General features: G+C 37.2%; 1 protein-coding gene and 1 long non-coding RNA gene across 2 annotated transcripts in view; both read left to right on the plus strand.

The window, feature by feature from the left end:
• LOC104597374 (insulin-degrading enzyme-like 1, peroxisomal) overlaps positions 1-10,971 on the plus strand; it is a 111,631-nt gene extending 100,660 nt beyond the window's left edge. Inside the window, exons 20-26 of the mRNA XM_088891984.1 lie at positions 6,895-7,092; positions 7,186-7,394; positions 7,750-7,874; positions 7,966-8,017; positions 8,109-8,195; positions 9,350-9,472; positions 10,352-10,971. Of these exons, the coding sequence (XP_088748110.1) occupies positions 6,895-7,092; positions 7,186-7,394; positions 7,750-7,874; positions 7,966-8,017; positions 8,109-8,195; positions 9,350-9,472; positions 10,352-10,603 (1,046 nt within the window). The 3' untranslated portion in view covers positions 10,604-10,971. The remainder of the gene's footprint in view (positions 1-6,894; positions 7,093-7,185; positions 7,395-7,749; positions 7,875-7,965; positions 8,018-8,108; positions 8,196-9,349; positions 9,473-10,351) is intronic.
• A 1,122-nt stretch (positions 10,972-12,093) lies between these two features.
• LOC104597373 (uncharacterized) lies at positions 12,094-14,000 on the plus strand. The gene is made up of 3 exons (XR_735194.3): positions 12,094-12,975; positions 13,404-13,594; positions 13,731-14,000. It is a non-coding gene; the product is annotated as an uncharacterized LOC104597373 (long non-coding RNA).
• The last annotated feature ends 2,128 nt before the right edge of the window (positions 14,001-16,128 follow it).

Consider the following 16,128-nt stretch of genomic DNA (forward strand, 5'->3'; position numbering starts at 1 on the left):
TCTTTAGCCTGCATACCTTTCCTTTCATATCTGTTCCATACATCCTTGGAGAAAGAGACATATAAACCTTCTCATGTAATTCACCATTCAGAAATGCATTCTTCACATCTAATTGATAAAGGGGCCAGTCAAAGTGAGCAGCTAAAGATAGAAGAACCCTCACAGATGTCATCTTAGCAACAGGTGCAAAGGTCTCCAGATCATCAATCTCATGTCTGTGTATAGCCTTTCGCAACCAACCTGGCCTTATACCTTTCAATGGTGCCATCAGCTCGATATTTGATAGTAGACCCACTTGCAACCAACTGGACCCTTCTCTTCAGGCAAATCAACTACTTCCCATGTGTCATTCTTGTGTAGGGCATCAATTTCAAATCTCATAGCATCCCTCCATTCTGGAATATTAAGAGCTTTTGACACAGACCTGGGAATAGGGTTAGAGGAAATAGAAGAGAGATAGGCAAAGTATGAAGGTGAAAGTAACTTGTAAAAAAGGTGTTTGGAAATGCAGTGTGCAGTGCACGTCCGTTTTCCTTTCCTAACAGCAATGGGAATATCAAGGTCAGGGAAGGATGGCTCCAAGGGTGCTGAAATAGTATCTGTTGTCTCATCTGTGACTGGAAGTGTATGAGGCTCATGTGTTGTAAGGGAAACAACCTGTTCATTTCTAGATCTTTGCTTTTGATACACCTTGGGATTGTGGATAGGATGAGGAGGTAAAGGAGGAAGAACACTGGGACATGGAGAATGGAACGACTGATCCCCCCTTGATTCATTTGAAGGAGAAGCAAACTCATCAAAAGACTCAACTGGGACAGGAAGAGGAAGATCAAACACCTATGACAAATCCTCCCCCTGTGGACAATGTCCTTCCGGAGAGGAGCCATAAAAGGGAGAAAGCTCATCAAAAGTGACATCCATTGAGACATACCGAGTGCCAGTCTTCGGATCAAAACAACAGTAACCCTTCTATGTGGGGGAATAACCAAGGAAGATACACTTGTGGGCTTTTGGTTCAAATTTATGCCTTTGGACACTTGGAACATGTACATAACAGGTGCAGCCAAAGACACGAAGAGGAATAGAAAAAAGGTCATTGTCCGAATGAAGGAGATTGAAGGGAAACTTAAACCCTGGATGGCATACGGTTTATAAGGTAGGTAGCAGTGAGAACGACATCACCCCAAAATCTTGTAGGAACATGTGAGGCAAACAGTATACTTCTTGCAACTTCAACAATATGCCTATTTTTCCTTTCAGCAACTCTATTCTGTTATGGGGTCCTAACACAGGAGCTTCGATGAATAACCCCCATGTAAGAGAGATAGCAGGATAAGTTCTTCTCAAAATATTCTTTTGCATTGTCAGATCTGAAAATTTTAATCCTAGTTTCAAATTGGGTTAGAACAAATTCATGGAATTGCCTTACAAGTCTTGGAACTTCATCACGGGATTTCATCAGGAATATCCAAGTGAACTGAGAAAAGTCATCAATAAACAAGATAAAATATTTGTAGCCACCCATAGAGGGTAAGTGGTAAGGCCCCCACACATCAGAGTGCACAATATTAAAAGGAAAAGATCTTTTATTGCTCAAAGGATAATTGTTTCTACAATGCTTTGATAACTCACAAGACTCACAATGAAGACTGGACAAACTAATTCCCTTAAACAGTTCAGGGAATAGATGACTCAAGGCAGAAAATGACAGATGACCCAAACGACGATGACACAACATAATTCGACTAATAGACTCTGAAGAAACAGACCCAAAAGCAACATTCCCAGGAGGATCAGGGCATTGTCCCGGAGTATCAAGCAGGTATATTCCGTTCGCCTCATGGCCACTCCCAATCACCTTTTGAGACTCCAGATCCTGAAAAACACAGTAGGAAGGAAAGAAGGTTACACAACAGTTTAATGACTTGGTTAAACTACTTATAGAGAACAAATTTGTGTTCAGTTTAGGTACACGAAGGGCAGAAGGTAGGAACAAGGAATCTGTAGCCTTGATGGTTCCCTTGCTAGAAATAGGGGCAAGTGAACCATCGGCTAAAGTGATTTTATCACGTCTAGGAAGCAAATCATATGAAACAAACAAGGTAGAAAGGTTGGTCATATGATCAGAAGCACTCGAGTCAATAATCCAAGGGATCTTAAGATTACCTGAAGTGGTTGCATGATTAGCAGAAGCCCTTATACCTGAATGAGCAAATGCAGAAGAAGCTGAATTTCCTGAAGGGTTGGAAGAAGAAGTCATGCCCTCTAGATGACTGATCATCTTCCCAAACTTTTCATATTCTACTTTCATGGCTGCCAACTGTGCACAAGTAGACATCTCTTCAGTATAGCACTTATCACTATCTAGACCAGTAGCCACATTTGCACTCCCTGTCCTTTTACTATCATGTTTTTTCTGAAACTGAATGGGAACAAGATCAAGATGTAATTTGCAGCACTTGTCTTTGGTGTGCTTTGGCTTCTTGCAGTACTCACATACAATCTCTTTCTTCCCAAGGCCACTAGAAGCCCCAGCAACCCCTTTGGGTTTGACCCCCATATTCACAAAGTGTTCACAAATACCAGCCCCTTGAACCTGGACAGCCCTTCTACTCTCTTCACTGCTTACCAAAGCATATGCTTGTGACAATGAGACACTTTCCTTGGATAAAATATTCTGTTTTGTGATGTCATATTCTGGGTTTAGTCCGGTTAAGAACTCAAACACCCTGTTTCTTTCAACTAGTTTCTTGTAGGTCTCTGCATCATTGGTGGTGTCCCAAGTTACAACTTCTATTAGATCAATTTCTTGCCACAGAGACTTCAGGGTTGAGAAGTATACAGCAAGGGATTTCTCCCCCTGCCTTAAATTTTTCACATCACTTCTCAATTTATAGGCTCTAGCCACATTTAGTTTCTGGGAATAGGTTTCTGCAACACTGTCCCAGATTTCCTTTGCTGAATTCATCCATAGATAGTGTTGGCTAATCTGTGGCTGCATTGAGTTCACAAGCCACCCAATAGTAGTGTAATTCTCTTGCATCCACTTCTCATAGGATGGATCATCCTATGGGGGAGCCTTCTTGCTTCCAGAGATAAACCCCCACTTTCCTCTATTACATATATAAATCTTTATCGATTGTGACCATGCCAAATAGTTGGTTCCATCCAGCTTAATTGTGGTCACAGTCAATAAAGAATCAACTGGAGTTCCCTGAACTTGTCCAAATTCAGCAACATTCTTCCTCTCAATCTCTGAGGAGTTCATCATGTAAACACTTCAAATAAGGTTTCATTCAACTTCTACTAGTGTACTGAATGAGAATGAGCTAGGACTGTGTTAAATCAGCCTCAAACACAGCAATACACAAAGTCAAACCACACCCGGAAGCTGTGAGAACCAAGCTTGGCAGCAGCACCTTGTTGTCTACACGAGACACTAAATGGCTTGGTTCAGCCTTCAAGAAGTAATCAACAGGCCTCCAAGCACTGTGCACCCAATTGAAGTGTACCTTTACTAATCAGGAATTCTAGGTACTCACCAACAAGTGCCCTAAAAAGAGCAAAAACAGTCCGTAGTGATTAAGGGGCCTTTTTACGAACACTGTGTGGGCAGCAGAGAAAGCCCCACAGTCAACAAGTGAGAAACACCTCAGGAGCAGTCCGTACAGGACCAAAAAACAACCAAACAGAAGCAAGAACTTGCACCACTGAATCCAAAGAGGTTTTGGCAGCTTGACAGTCCCAAAAAGGGAGAAAACCAACCCCGAAATCTCTGGGTTAAACCAGATTAACCACAGCCGAACAGCTGTACAGTTTCAAGGGAACTTCGAACACTTCAACAGTCCCCAAAACAGAAATATAACTCAGAAATAACTGAGTGCAACTTACAATCTCTTTAATCTCTGATTTGAGCTCCAAATCAGGAACCGAACAGTCCTTTTCTCTGATTCTTCCTGGTCACCAAACCACTCTCCAAGAGATTAAGGTCTTGGGCACCCTCCAATGACCTCCAAGAATCAGGCGACACGAGCTGAAGCTTCCAGCCCTAGAACACTCTCATGCAGTCGGCTGGACTACACCCACATGCGAACCTACGCCAAGTTCAGGGCTGCTCTAATACCAAGAAGAAAACCAGACTTTGAGAGTGTGGCAATGAGGGTTTAGAGTATGAGAGTTTCGAACCTGCTCTCACTCTAACACCCTATCACTATTGTCTTATGTTAAATTTGAATAATTACAAAGGGGGCCCTTAGTTGGGCAAAAAATTACAAAGAACATAACATAGGAAAGATGGGCTCAGAATAAGGCCCATTACAGAAAGGAGCATAGACAGTAAGAAAGAATAAGCAGCCTATGGACCATTCGGCCCATCTTCTCTACACTCTTCTTTGCCCGACATTGGCCTTTCTGTAAATACTTATATGGTTTAAGCAGACTGGTAGTCCACACTGGTGATCTATGGAAGACAGATAAAGAAACACCTCCTCAAGGATTTTGAACAAGCATAAGCTATTTAGTACTTCACAATCTCTCAGACCGCTTCTAAAACTCAAATTCCAGTTTAACCCATTAGGATGCACAGATATAAGGGATGAGGTAGGTTGCTTTTGAAAGTGGATATTGCATATAAACTTTACCCTACTACCATTGCAAGCATCATACCTGATATGGTTTAAGCAGACAAGATGGACCAAAGAATTTGCTTTCCACAGTGAGTTTAAGAGTAACACTACCATTCAAGCCTGCATACCGGCCATTAACCATCTTGCCATATATGCTCAATAAATCAGTATCTTTCTCCTTGTTTCCATTCTGTTATGATTTCTGTGACTACTACCACAGTCTCTTTTTCCTTATTTTTTTCTTTTTGCTTGGGTTGTTTTTATTTTCTGATAGACATGCAAAATACATGTGATATTTTTTAAAATAACAAAGGTTCAACATTGTGGTGGGAATATGGCAATAATACCATTTTTACTGACAGGTTTGGAACACAAGTGCTATTCATTCTTAAGTTAATATTGTTCAGAAATGTTCATTAAATATCATTAGTTGGCATTTATATTTTTTGTGATCTTATAGTTTATATCAGTGTACCTTTTAACAAATTTCTGCAGTAGCTATTGGCCTATTGCTATTTTCAATAATCTGTTATATCTTTTTAATATGTAAATATATTTGGTACATGATCGTTTCAATGATAAAATCAATACAAACAAAAAGATTTAGCACAGATGTATGATATATAAACATTGGAACAATCATTTTTTTAGAAATTTAAGAGAATTATCTAAACTGTTATAAAATTTTGCAAATCCATTCTAAATCAAACTTTCCATGGATCAGTAAGCCTTTAATGTCACGTCAGGCCTCCCTTGGCCTGAAGCAGGAGACTCCCAAGTACTTGTACAATGGATAAAAAAAGATTTATCACTTTTTCCATTGAATCCTTAACTCTTCTCATTTCACACTTTAGAAGAAAGTGCTGAAGTTTGATGGTTTGGAGAAAGTGAAGGAAATGTGAACTACCAATGACCACCATGATTTACACCCCTGTAGATAACTGTTATTCAGACCTCTTATTCATAATCATCTTTTTATTAGAGAAATGCATGAATGTGTGATGAAACTTTAGCCTTTATTTTGAAAAGGCAAGAACAGTTTTTATTTGTAACCATCTCTATTAGTACCCTGTCAGCATCCTTCTGGATAGCAAGACTTTTTCTGATTCATTAATGAAATCCTTTTTTCTGTTTATTATTAAAAAAAAAATGATGGATGAGTAGTAAAACTAGAAATGTGAATGCTTTGAATGTGTGATGGAACTTTAGCCTTTATTGTGAAAAGACAGGAACTGTTTATTTTTGTAACCGTCTCTATTAGTACCCTGTCAGCATCCTTCTGGATAGAAAGGCTTTTTCTGATTCATTAATGAAATCATTTTTGCTGTTTAATATGGGTGTAAAGTTTTCAAAGAAAGTGTTGGGGAGATTGTTGGTCCTTAGTTTTGTTTGGAGGTGTTCCCTCAACACCTCTGTAGGTTGTAATCGCTTTTTCTTTTTATTGAATTTTCTTTTTACTATCAAAAAACAAACTAGAAAGGGCAGGGTTAGAAATGAAATCATATGAAGGAACTTAGGAGTAGCTCCAATAGATGATAAAATGAGAGACTAGATTGAGATGGTTTGGTCACATGCATAGAAGACCATCTGGATCACTGAAAAGGACTTAGGTGGAAGTAATAAGAAATGATTTAAGAAGATATGGCACTGAATGGAAAACAAGGATTCATTTAACCCACCTCATATAGTTGGGACAAGGCTTACATGATGATTAGACAGGATTTTGCATTTCCATAGAACCTTTAGGCTATGCTTGGTTTGAAGGAAAAGGTCTGGAAAGGAAAGGAAAGGTAGGGAAACCCATACAAGGTTTGTAAAGGTTTCCCTACCTTTCCCTACTTTTTCCTTCAAATCAAACATAGCGTTAGAGAATTAAGACACTGTTGTACTAGTATTAACTATTAAGGTAGTATTGAAACTTCCAATTTTGAAGAATTGATTTTTAAATCTTTACAACCATCCTTTTGAAGAAACCATAAGGAATGGTTGAACAGTTCTGTCAAAAATTTTGAGCTATAATTTATTAACATGATGGCTCAGATGTAAAAAAATGCACTCACTGGACACTGCCTAATCCATGTAGATTTCATTGGTTTGTTTTCTCAGGGCGAAATAATTTGGTTTCCCAGAGTTGGTCTAGAGATATTTTTTCTTTATGGTAGCTTCAGGGTTAAAGTCCTTACAACTCACAAAGCATCATATTTTGCATGCTGAAAATCTAGATGAGGCAAGTAACTAACACCTTTCATGTCTTTCTTTAATCAGGAAGGTGTGACAAAGGAGTATGAAAATTTCAAGTTTCAACAACCATATCAACAGGCTTTGTACTACTGCTCTATAATTCTAGAGGATCACTCATGGCCTTTGAATGAAAAACTTGAAGTTCTTCCACATCTTGAAGCTGATGACCTTGCAAAACTTTCACCCGTGATGCTCTCAAAGGCCTTCTTGGAATGTTACATTGCAGGTTCACATAATTTTTATAAATTTAGTTTATTGTTTAATGGCTATGATATGTATGCCTTCTCTAGATACTTAACACCCAAATTGTTTTTATCAGGAAATTTTGATCCAAATGAAGCAGAATCGGTGATCAAGCATATTGAAGATATTTTCTTCAAGTGTCCCCAGCCTGTATGCAAGCATTTGTCCCCTTCCGAGCATTTGGCAACTAGAATTATTAAGCTTGAAAGGGGTGTTAGTTACTTCTACCCTGTTGAAGGCCTAAATCAAAGTGATGAGAACTCTGCATTAGTCCACTATATTCAGGTATATACCAAAAAGAAATATGTTTGTAAGTGGGATAATTATTATGCATTACTTTTAACAAGGTTTGAAAATACATTCCAGGAAATTTCAATTCTAAAAAGTGGGAAACCCATGAGAGGTTTCAAAAGAAATACAAAATCTATAAGTTGAACTTGATGAAATGTTGAATGAGTGTATGTAATGTGTAAAGAAAGGATTAGGTATTAGAAGCTTACTTAACCATGTAGGGCTTGGCACTTATATGCTTGTAATTCGTTCTTTCTTTTACAAATATATAAAATTTTATTGACAACAATTAAAAGAAATAATTTGGTGTTGATTCTGAAAATTAAATTTTGCTCTTATTGATATGTAGGTTCACCAAGATGACTTAGTGTTGAATGTGAAACTTCAACTGTTTGCCCTTATTGCAAAGCAACCAGCTTTCCACCAGCTCCGTTCAGTTGAGCAACTTGGATACATTACTGTGCTTATGCAGAGGTACATCTCGCACTCCCGCTTTTTCCCAAACTTCATTTTTCACAATGTCAATACTGTTTGCATCAAAACTGTTGATTTTTTCCACATGTAGGAATGATTCTGGTATTCGAGGAGTGCAATTTATTATCCAATCAACAATAAAGGTATTATAAGATATCTTTTCACAATATCCTCTCTTTCATTTCAATTACCATTTTGTCTTTTCTAAAATAATATCAATGTTGACCTTGACAGGATCCACGGGAGGTAGATTTGAGAGTTGAGGTATTTCTTAAAGTGTTTGAGGGCAAACTTCATGAGATGACATATGACGAATTCAAGGTTAGGTTTTCTCTTCCTTCTGGATCATTAACAAGACCAAGATTTCTTAAGAGAGGCAGTATGAAAAAGCGGTCCTAAATCTCTATGGTTGAGAACATAGTTTTCAAGGCACCAAGGCGAGGCTAGGCAACACGGTGCCTTGTCACCTAGTCGCCGCAATGGGTTTTTTTTTAAGTAAAAATCCTATATCCTAGGGTAGCTCCCTAGGTTTCATAGCAACTAGCAACCATATTCCCTTCATAATTATCCATAATTTTCATAAGTATAAATTTCATGTTAATGTATAGAAAATCAACATGCTCATGAGAAGAAAAGAAAATGCAGAAAATATAGGGGTTGAACCCATATTTTTGTTAAAAGAAGAATATGTATTGATCGGACAAAATTTTAAGTTTTTCCTTACTTATTGGTTCAGGTTTTGAAGTCTTTGAGGGTTCAAGACAGAATTTGCCTATGTGTGTTTGATTAAACCCTAACAAATAAGAAAATAATAAAAAGAGACTAGTATATAAAGTTATAAACACACCAACTGGATTAATTCTATACATTTAATAAATGGCATTATTATGTAATGTTAAGAAAAAAAAAGTTTTCCAATTTACTTTCTAAAGAGTGTAATTGTTTGCAGGATTAAATCATCTAAAAAGATTTGTGATCCATGTCCATCATAATTGTAGTTCATCTATTTCAAAGGTTTTATTTGATGGCTTTCTGTTTTGACAGCATTTAGGTTGCCAATACAAGGGTCTCTTCTAATCATCATGATATTAGGCCTAACATAGTTCTTATAGTATATCTTAAGTCTGTCTTGATGTTGCAACTTTCTTTAGGAACTAATTTTCTTACTTGGATCTTTTATATAAATGGGGGTTCTAGCAAGCAACAAATCAGCACCTGACCTCATTGTCACTAAAATGAGAAAACTGACATGGTGGGACTTGTAAGAAAGCATATCAATCCTGTCTTTTAGCGTGTCTTTGGGCAATGTAAAACAGCATTGCTTGCTATCATTATTCTTACAACAAAATAATATTATTTATTTGTAACTACTGTTTTAAGAGGGCTTCCCTATCTCATTGAATTTCAGAAAGTTTTACCATGTTTAAGTCACAGATCTGTCTACCTACTTACATTTTTCTTTTTTTATTAAACAGAGCAACGTGAATGCCCTCATAGATATGAAACTTGAAAGGCATAAGAATTTGAGGGAAGAATCTTCATTTTACTGGCGAGAAATTGTTGATGGTACCCTCAAATTTGACAGGAAAGAATCTGAGGTAAGAATATATTACTTTACAAATATGGTGTGAGGATCAACCTTATGTTAGTGCATTGCAACTAAATCCTAATTTAAAATTATTGGGTGTAAATAAGGATTTGGTTTTAAAATATCACATTATTTGGCCCTGTTAAGCTATCTTACTGAAAGTAAACTCCCCTATCTTCTCTTTTCAAATCCTAGTAATTCTTATATGTCATCCTTGTTTGGCCATTCAACTGGACTGTAGACCAGGTTGGATCAGATATCAAGTCCACCAGTCACCAAAATTGGGATCTATGTAGTTGAATGGCCATTTGATTATGGCTGAAGTGACTAAACTGAATTGACTTATTGCTTTCTCCTTTAGTAGATAAAATAATTATACAATATAATATTTTTTAATATAGTAACCAATGCAACATTCTATTCAGACATTGAGGAGCTCAAAACCTACTTAACGACTTGTGGGCTAGGAGACTCTGCAATATGTCACAGTTTAGCCATTCTTGCTACTACTGTTGTTTTCAAAGTTTTACTTTGCAGTGTCCATGTTTGCAACACCCTGCTTTTATTATTGTAGGATTCTTTTAAATTTCAATTATGAGTTACTGGCCGGATGTTACCATGTATGGTTGAGATCTGACCAGTTCTGCAGTTCCTTAAACAGATCTATAGGAAACCCAAATTCCAAAACCTTGCTTAGATCCAAGATGCACAAAAGAAAACTCTTTGGACTGCATATCATGTTGAATGGTTATAAATCCCTGCATGCCAAATGGAACAAATGAAAATAAAATAAAATACCTCACGAGCTAGTTACAGCATACTGCATCCATGACCAAACAACTTAATCTGGAAACAGTTGGTAACTTCAGTCACTTGTGGCAATAAACAGGTTGCAGCATTGAAGCAGCTGACTCAACGAGAGTTGATAGATTTCTTCAATGAGTACATAAAGATGGGCGCACCTCGCAAAAAGACACTCAGCGTACAGGTATATGGGGGTTCACATTCTGATGGCTATGAATTAGCCAAAAGTGAACCTGTTGAACCACAAGCTGTTCGAATTGACGACATTTTCAGCTTCAGAAGATCACGACCTTTATATGGCTCTTTCAAAGGAGGCTTAGGTCATATGAAACTATAGATGCTTCAACCAGGTTGTACAGTAATTGAAAGAGCCTTCATTGATGTTGCACTTAGTGTTATAAAGCATGGGAAATATTGGTCGTAATGCCACTAACAGATCGCAATCACCCCATAAGGCTTCTCTCCTTCATTACATTAAATCAAAGCACTACCTTGTAATCATATGGTTGTACATTTTCAAATGTAGGGGAATCATATCGATCTGAACTGAGTTACATTTAGCCTTTAAGAACGCACTAGTGAAATACCACAGTTCTCATCTTTTGTGTATGCGGATGTCAAATATTTCTCTGGTGTACTTTTAATATCTTTCTCTATTCATGTTTTGAAATTGTTACGATAAATGTGAATTGTCAAAATTGTCCATTTTTCGTCCCATGTTGTGCAATTTTATCTATCACAAATCTGAACCTTCTTATAGTTGCTGAATATGAAATTACAAAATTCATTTTTTCTGTGACAAGAATTCTTATTGTTGTGTCAAATTTGAGAATACCAAGTGGCAGATAAGATAGGATCATAGGAAGTAAGTTTCACTGACCTAACTACTGTTTGGTCTTCTATGCAGACCAAACTATTGTCAGCGAATTCGAATTAGCTGAACGCTTTAGCTGTTCAGCAGGCTGTGGAACCAATGATGAGGTTCCACGCCAGTATTAAATTTATAGGCCTTATTGTAAAAGATGTGGGCCCCATATATTTCACTACTGGCATGGAACTTTATTATTGTTCTACAGCCCACTGACCTTGCCCATTGTAAGTCACATAGACGCCACTGGCCCACTGCAAGCTGATGAGTTGTTGAGATAAGAAAGAAGACAATAAACCCTGAGTGAAAGAAAACTATTAAATAGAGCTTTTAAGACAATATGGCATTAATTTTTTCATTTCTTTTATTTTTGTTTTAAATTAATTTTAAATGCAATCTTGGGTCAAATGGGTCGATGGTCCAACCACCCGGGTCAGTGGTCCTTTGTCCGTTTCAATAGTTTTCTTCAAGATAGTGGTTTAAGACAAAAACAGAACTGGTGGCATGACCAATTTCCGGACTGAACTGTTTGACTGTCTGAACTTTGCGAGGTGGGTTAAAAAAGCCTAAATATGCTGTTGTTACAGCTAAAAATTAACTTCCCAATAGAACTTCTTTTAGTAGCTTCTTCACAAAGGGTCAATGAAAACAGCTCAATCCAAACGAGCCTTCTAACAAAGAAACAACCCTTGGAAAGCATGTGCTTGCCACCCACATAAAGATAAAACAAGTCCAAGTTCTGTCAGCGAATAGCAATCCCAGTTCTTTACTCCCTCTAGAGCGCTTAGGCAAGAGGACTTTTTATTTCCCTACCTTTTCCTTTTTTATGAAGAGGTTAAGTCAACAACAGTTCAAAAAGTTCATGCTGAGGGGACAGTTCTGGCATTTAATTAAATCATAATTGTCATGTTATTACTCACCTCGTTTTTTGCATATGACTCCTATCTCTTCTTAAGAGCAAACATTAATGAAGGTTTGTAGATTGATGAAGCTTTAAAATTGTATGAAAGAGCCTTACAGGTGAATTTCTCTAAATATCAGAAATTTATTTCAATCCTAAGCTCCATATCTTAGGCAGCAAAAAATAGTTTCAAGAGCATAGGAACCGAAAATGTAAGTAAACCCTCCATTATCTTGTAATTCATTCTTACATCAATGGATCAACGATAAATCGGAATGATCGGTTAGATTTTCTTCAAAAACCGTTGATTTTGATCAGCAAACTGTTGATCCGGACAATTAACTCGACTTGACAGTACGGTCGCGGAGGTATGGATCGAGCACCTCCCGGCATACCATACCAATGTACTCGTGGGGTTTTAGGGTTTGACCGATGTCGACGACCACATCGGATGGGGAGATCATCTTCATCTTAGTGACCCAACGGTCGATAATGTCAAGCGGGAGGTCGAACTCTCCGATCATGCAGAGCGGAATATCACCGCCGAATGGCTTGCAGTTGTCCAGCTTCCGTTCGATGAGGTAAGTTTCAATGCCGCCCTTCGCTAGCGCCTCAGCAGCCAAGCCACCTGTCGGGCCTCCCCCAATAACGGCTACTCAGAGGTTGCGACCAGAGAGTTTGGGGCTGGATTTGCTAGCTAAGATACGGAATCTGCGGGGATTTGGTTTGGATGAGAGAAATTTAGTTAGGGAGAGGGAATGGTGATTCTCTAATGTAGTTTTCCGGAGGCCAACGAAGCTATTAAGGGTAGCGCGTCGGAAATGGGTGGTTTTCTGGTCACAATTGGCGGTGGTGGTGGAAAATGGGGAGTTGATGGCAGTAGAGGACGCCATCCTTGCTGGCCTCTGGCCTGGTATCTGAAGTCTGAACTCTGAACAGAGTAAGTTCAAACTTTTTTTTTAATTTTTTTTTTGTGAGAATGAACTGATCATTCGACCTGGTAACCGGACCCCTGATTAGTTCGGTTTCTGGATCTGTTTTAAAAACCATGTTCCTAAATGGCCATTCCCTGCTCTGGGAATAAGATTTCATTTCTGCTGATTTTAATTTTTATTCCCATTTCTGTCTGAACCAAACAAATTAGACTATAGAAATGAACCATTCCAATTCCGATTCCGAAAGATTTTGATTCCGATTCTAAAAATTTCGATTTTTGTGACTTGCCGTAAGGCATATTAACATGCTTATATGCAGCTTGTGAGTTTGTCTGTCTATTTGGAGAAAAAAAAATTAATCTATACTCCCTTTATTTGGATATGCTTCATCTCTCTATCTGCCTAATGGTTGGTTATTGGCTCAATGTTCCAGAATTTGAAGAAATACAAAGGGAGGAAGCTCTACAACTATCACCAAAGCCTCCTCAGAAAAGAAGTTGGAGGGGCAGTATAGTAGCACCTTTTACTGGGAACAATATGCTGGTATTGTACAGCTGTCCGGCCAACAATTCAAGCAATTATTTTGTACAAGTACTACATAATGAAGTTCTAGTTCCAATGCCGGTAAGCTCTAGTCGGAGAAATATTCAATCGATTATTACTTGAACTTAGTATCTTACTATTATATTCTTGATTTTCTGTTTTGATTTTCCAATGGAGCTAAAGTGTTTTTTGTTGCCTGAGCCGACTTGTTGTACAGGATGATCTCTCTATTGAGGAGTGGAGGCTAGTTGTGAAACTCAAGAATATATTCAGAATGTCGGGGCAGCTAATTCTATGCTTTGTAAGCTCCATAGTTCCTATTCAAAAAGAATAGTCGTGTTGGCGTAAAGAGGAGAGAGAAAACTGGCTTATTTGTTATTTTTTATATTTGTTTAATGGTGGGAGTAACTGAAACACCATTTGGTAGCAAGAAATAGTTGTATTTGCATTGATGGAAATGCCAAACATCCACAAAATTGTTTTTTTATTTGCGTCTTTCAAAACAAATGAGTTGAGTGCAAAGTGGGTGTGTAAATCTTGAACCACTTTTGCATTCATATGAATCAAACATTTTTGTTTTGCACTCTACAAATTTGTATTCGCACTCCAACCAAACACAGCCTTTGTTACAATTTAATCTGAAATCGTACAATTTTTAAGCTCCATTTGTTTGCTGCTGCCGTGAAAGTGCCTGAACTTCAAAAAATAAAAGAAAAAAAGAAAAAAGAAAAGAAAAAAACAGAAATTCTATCATATGACAGTGAGCCGTTTTCCTCACAATCACCAAAATCATGGTTTTCAAAACTGGACCAGACTGGATGGTTGGACCAGAAAAGCCGGGAACCGGTCAGGTTTTGTTTTACCCTAGAACCATTATTTCACCAAAAACTATTGATTTGGTCAACAACCGCTGACCCGGGCAGTCAAACCATTCGAACCATCTAACGATTTGGCTGTTTCTTTTTTTTATTTTTTTATTTTTTGTTAGAACGAACCATCCATTTGATTCAAAAGGTCAAACTGTTCGACCCAAGATCCAGACCCTTGAACGATTCGTTATCCGATTCAATTTTAAAAACCTTGACCAAAACAACCATAACAGCAAGGCAAAGACCCTTTTCAATCTCTTGTTTTTATTTCTTTACAAATTTATATCTATATAAAACTCCGGATGCCTCGAAACAATTATTCCAAACAATATTGTAAATAGATCTACATATATTATCAAAATTTAATAAATCTACATATATTATCAAAATTTGATAGCAAAACATGACTGATCCACAAGCAAAGCCCTAAAATCAATCAGTGTCCCTAATACGATTTGATTAATGAACCAAATCCTCAAAATCACAGCAAATTCAACCCAGCACCACATCTCAGCTATCACATATCACAGGAATCAATGCAGCTAAAAAAGGATAATCAAAATCTGTTGTAATTGAAAATCAGAGCAAGAAACATATATTTAAGTCAATTTATGAAAACTCAGAATATATTCAAGTCTTACAGAATCAGAAATTCGCATGGTGGGTCCCATGCAAACCAACCAAACAAACAAAAGAGAAAAAAAAAATAGACATCAAAAACCTACTTTTTAGCAAATGCCAAGTTCTATGTTCCCTCTCGGTCTTCTTCCTCTTGTCTGATAAATTTGAAAGGTTGGTGAGTAGATTACGTAGATAAACACCTTCCACGAATCAGGTTTCAAACATTGAACTTCTGAATTTGCACAACGTAGCAGAGATCTATCTACCGCGTAAAGAAACCTTTGAATTGGTCAAATGTTCACTTTCAATTTACATCATTCATAGTTAATATTTATCTAGTCCAGTTTGTTTTTCTTTTGGTCATTTATATGTATTTTTTTTATTTTTTGAGTAAGTGAGATAATAACCATTTTACCCTTAAAAAAAGACAAAATTGGAAAGAATAATATCATCCTATTATGTGTGCACAATTTTTTCTCCGGATGGAAAACTTATCTAAGGCCCTGTTCGCTTTTCAGTAAGTTATTTATCCGGGTAAATGCAAATTATCTGGGTAAGTTTTTCCTGGGAAACACTTACTCGGATAAGTGCATTTACTCATGTTCTTTTATTTCTTAGGTAAATAATGTAATGACCATTTTAATCATAAAAATCTATTATTAAAAGGGGCATTTTTGTCCTCCTAGGTGGGAAAGTTATTTACCTACCTAGGAGATGGGTATCACTAGTGATACTAAGGAAAATAAACTTTCCCTGGTCCTCATATTAATCTGAAAAATGAACATGGGATTTTTGGTCAATAGGAACCAAAATCCCATTGACCAACTTTCCCCCCTCTCAAAATTCAAAAAATGAATGCCCTCTAAGTGATACCTAGGAAAGTAACTTTGTTATATATAACTTTGTTATATATGCATACTCAGGAAAGTATCTTTTCCCATTGAATAACTTTCCCATGAACAAGGCTTTAATATATAAAAAGAAGGGCTTATAATTGATACATGATAAATGTTATGAGGCAGAATTTTTTTTTCATAACTAGGAGTCTCTAAGGTGGACCTTTTTGGATTCCCAATTGAATTTATGGAAAATTTCCGATTAGTACTTTATACTTTGGGCCTAGTG

This window comes from Nelumbo nucifera, chromosome 7, assembly GCF_055504915.1.
Source record: "Nelumbo nucifera cultivar China Antique chromosome 7, China Antique-T2T, whole genome shotgun sequence".
NCBI lineage: Eukaryota > Viridiplantae > Streptophyta > Magnoliopsida > Proteales > Nelumbonaceae > Nelumbo > Nelumbo nucifera.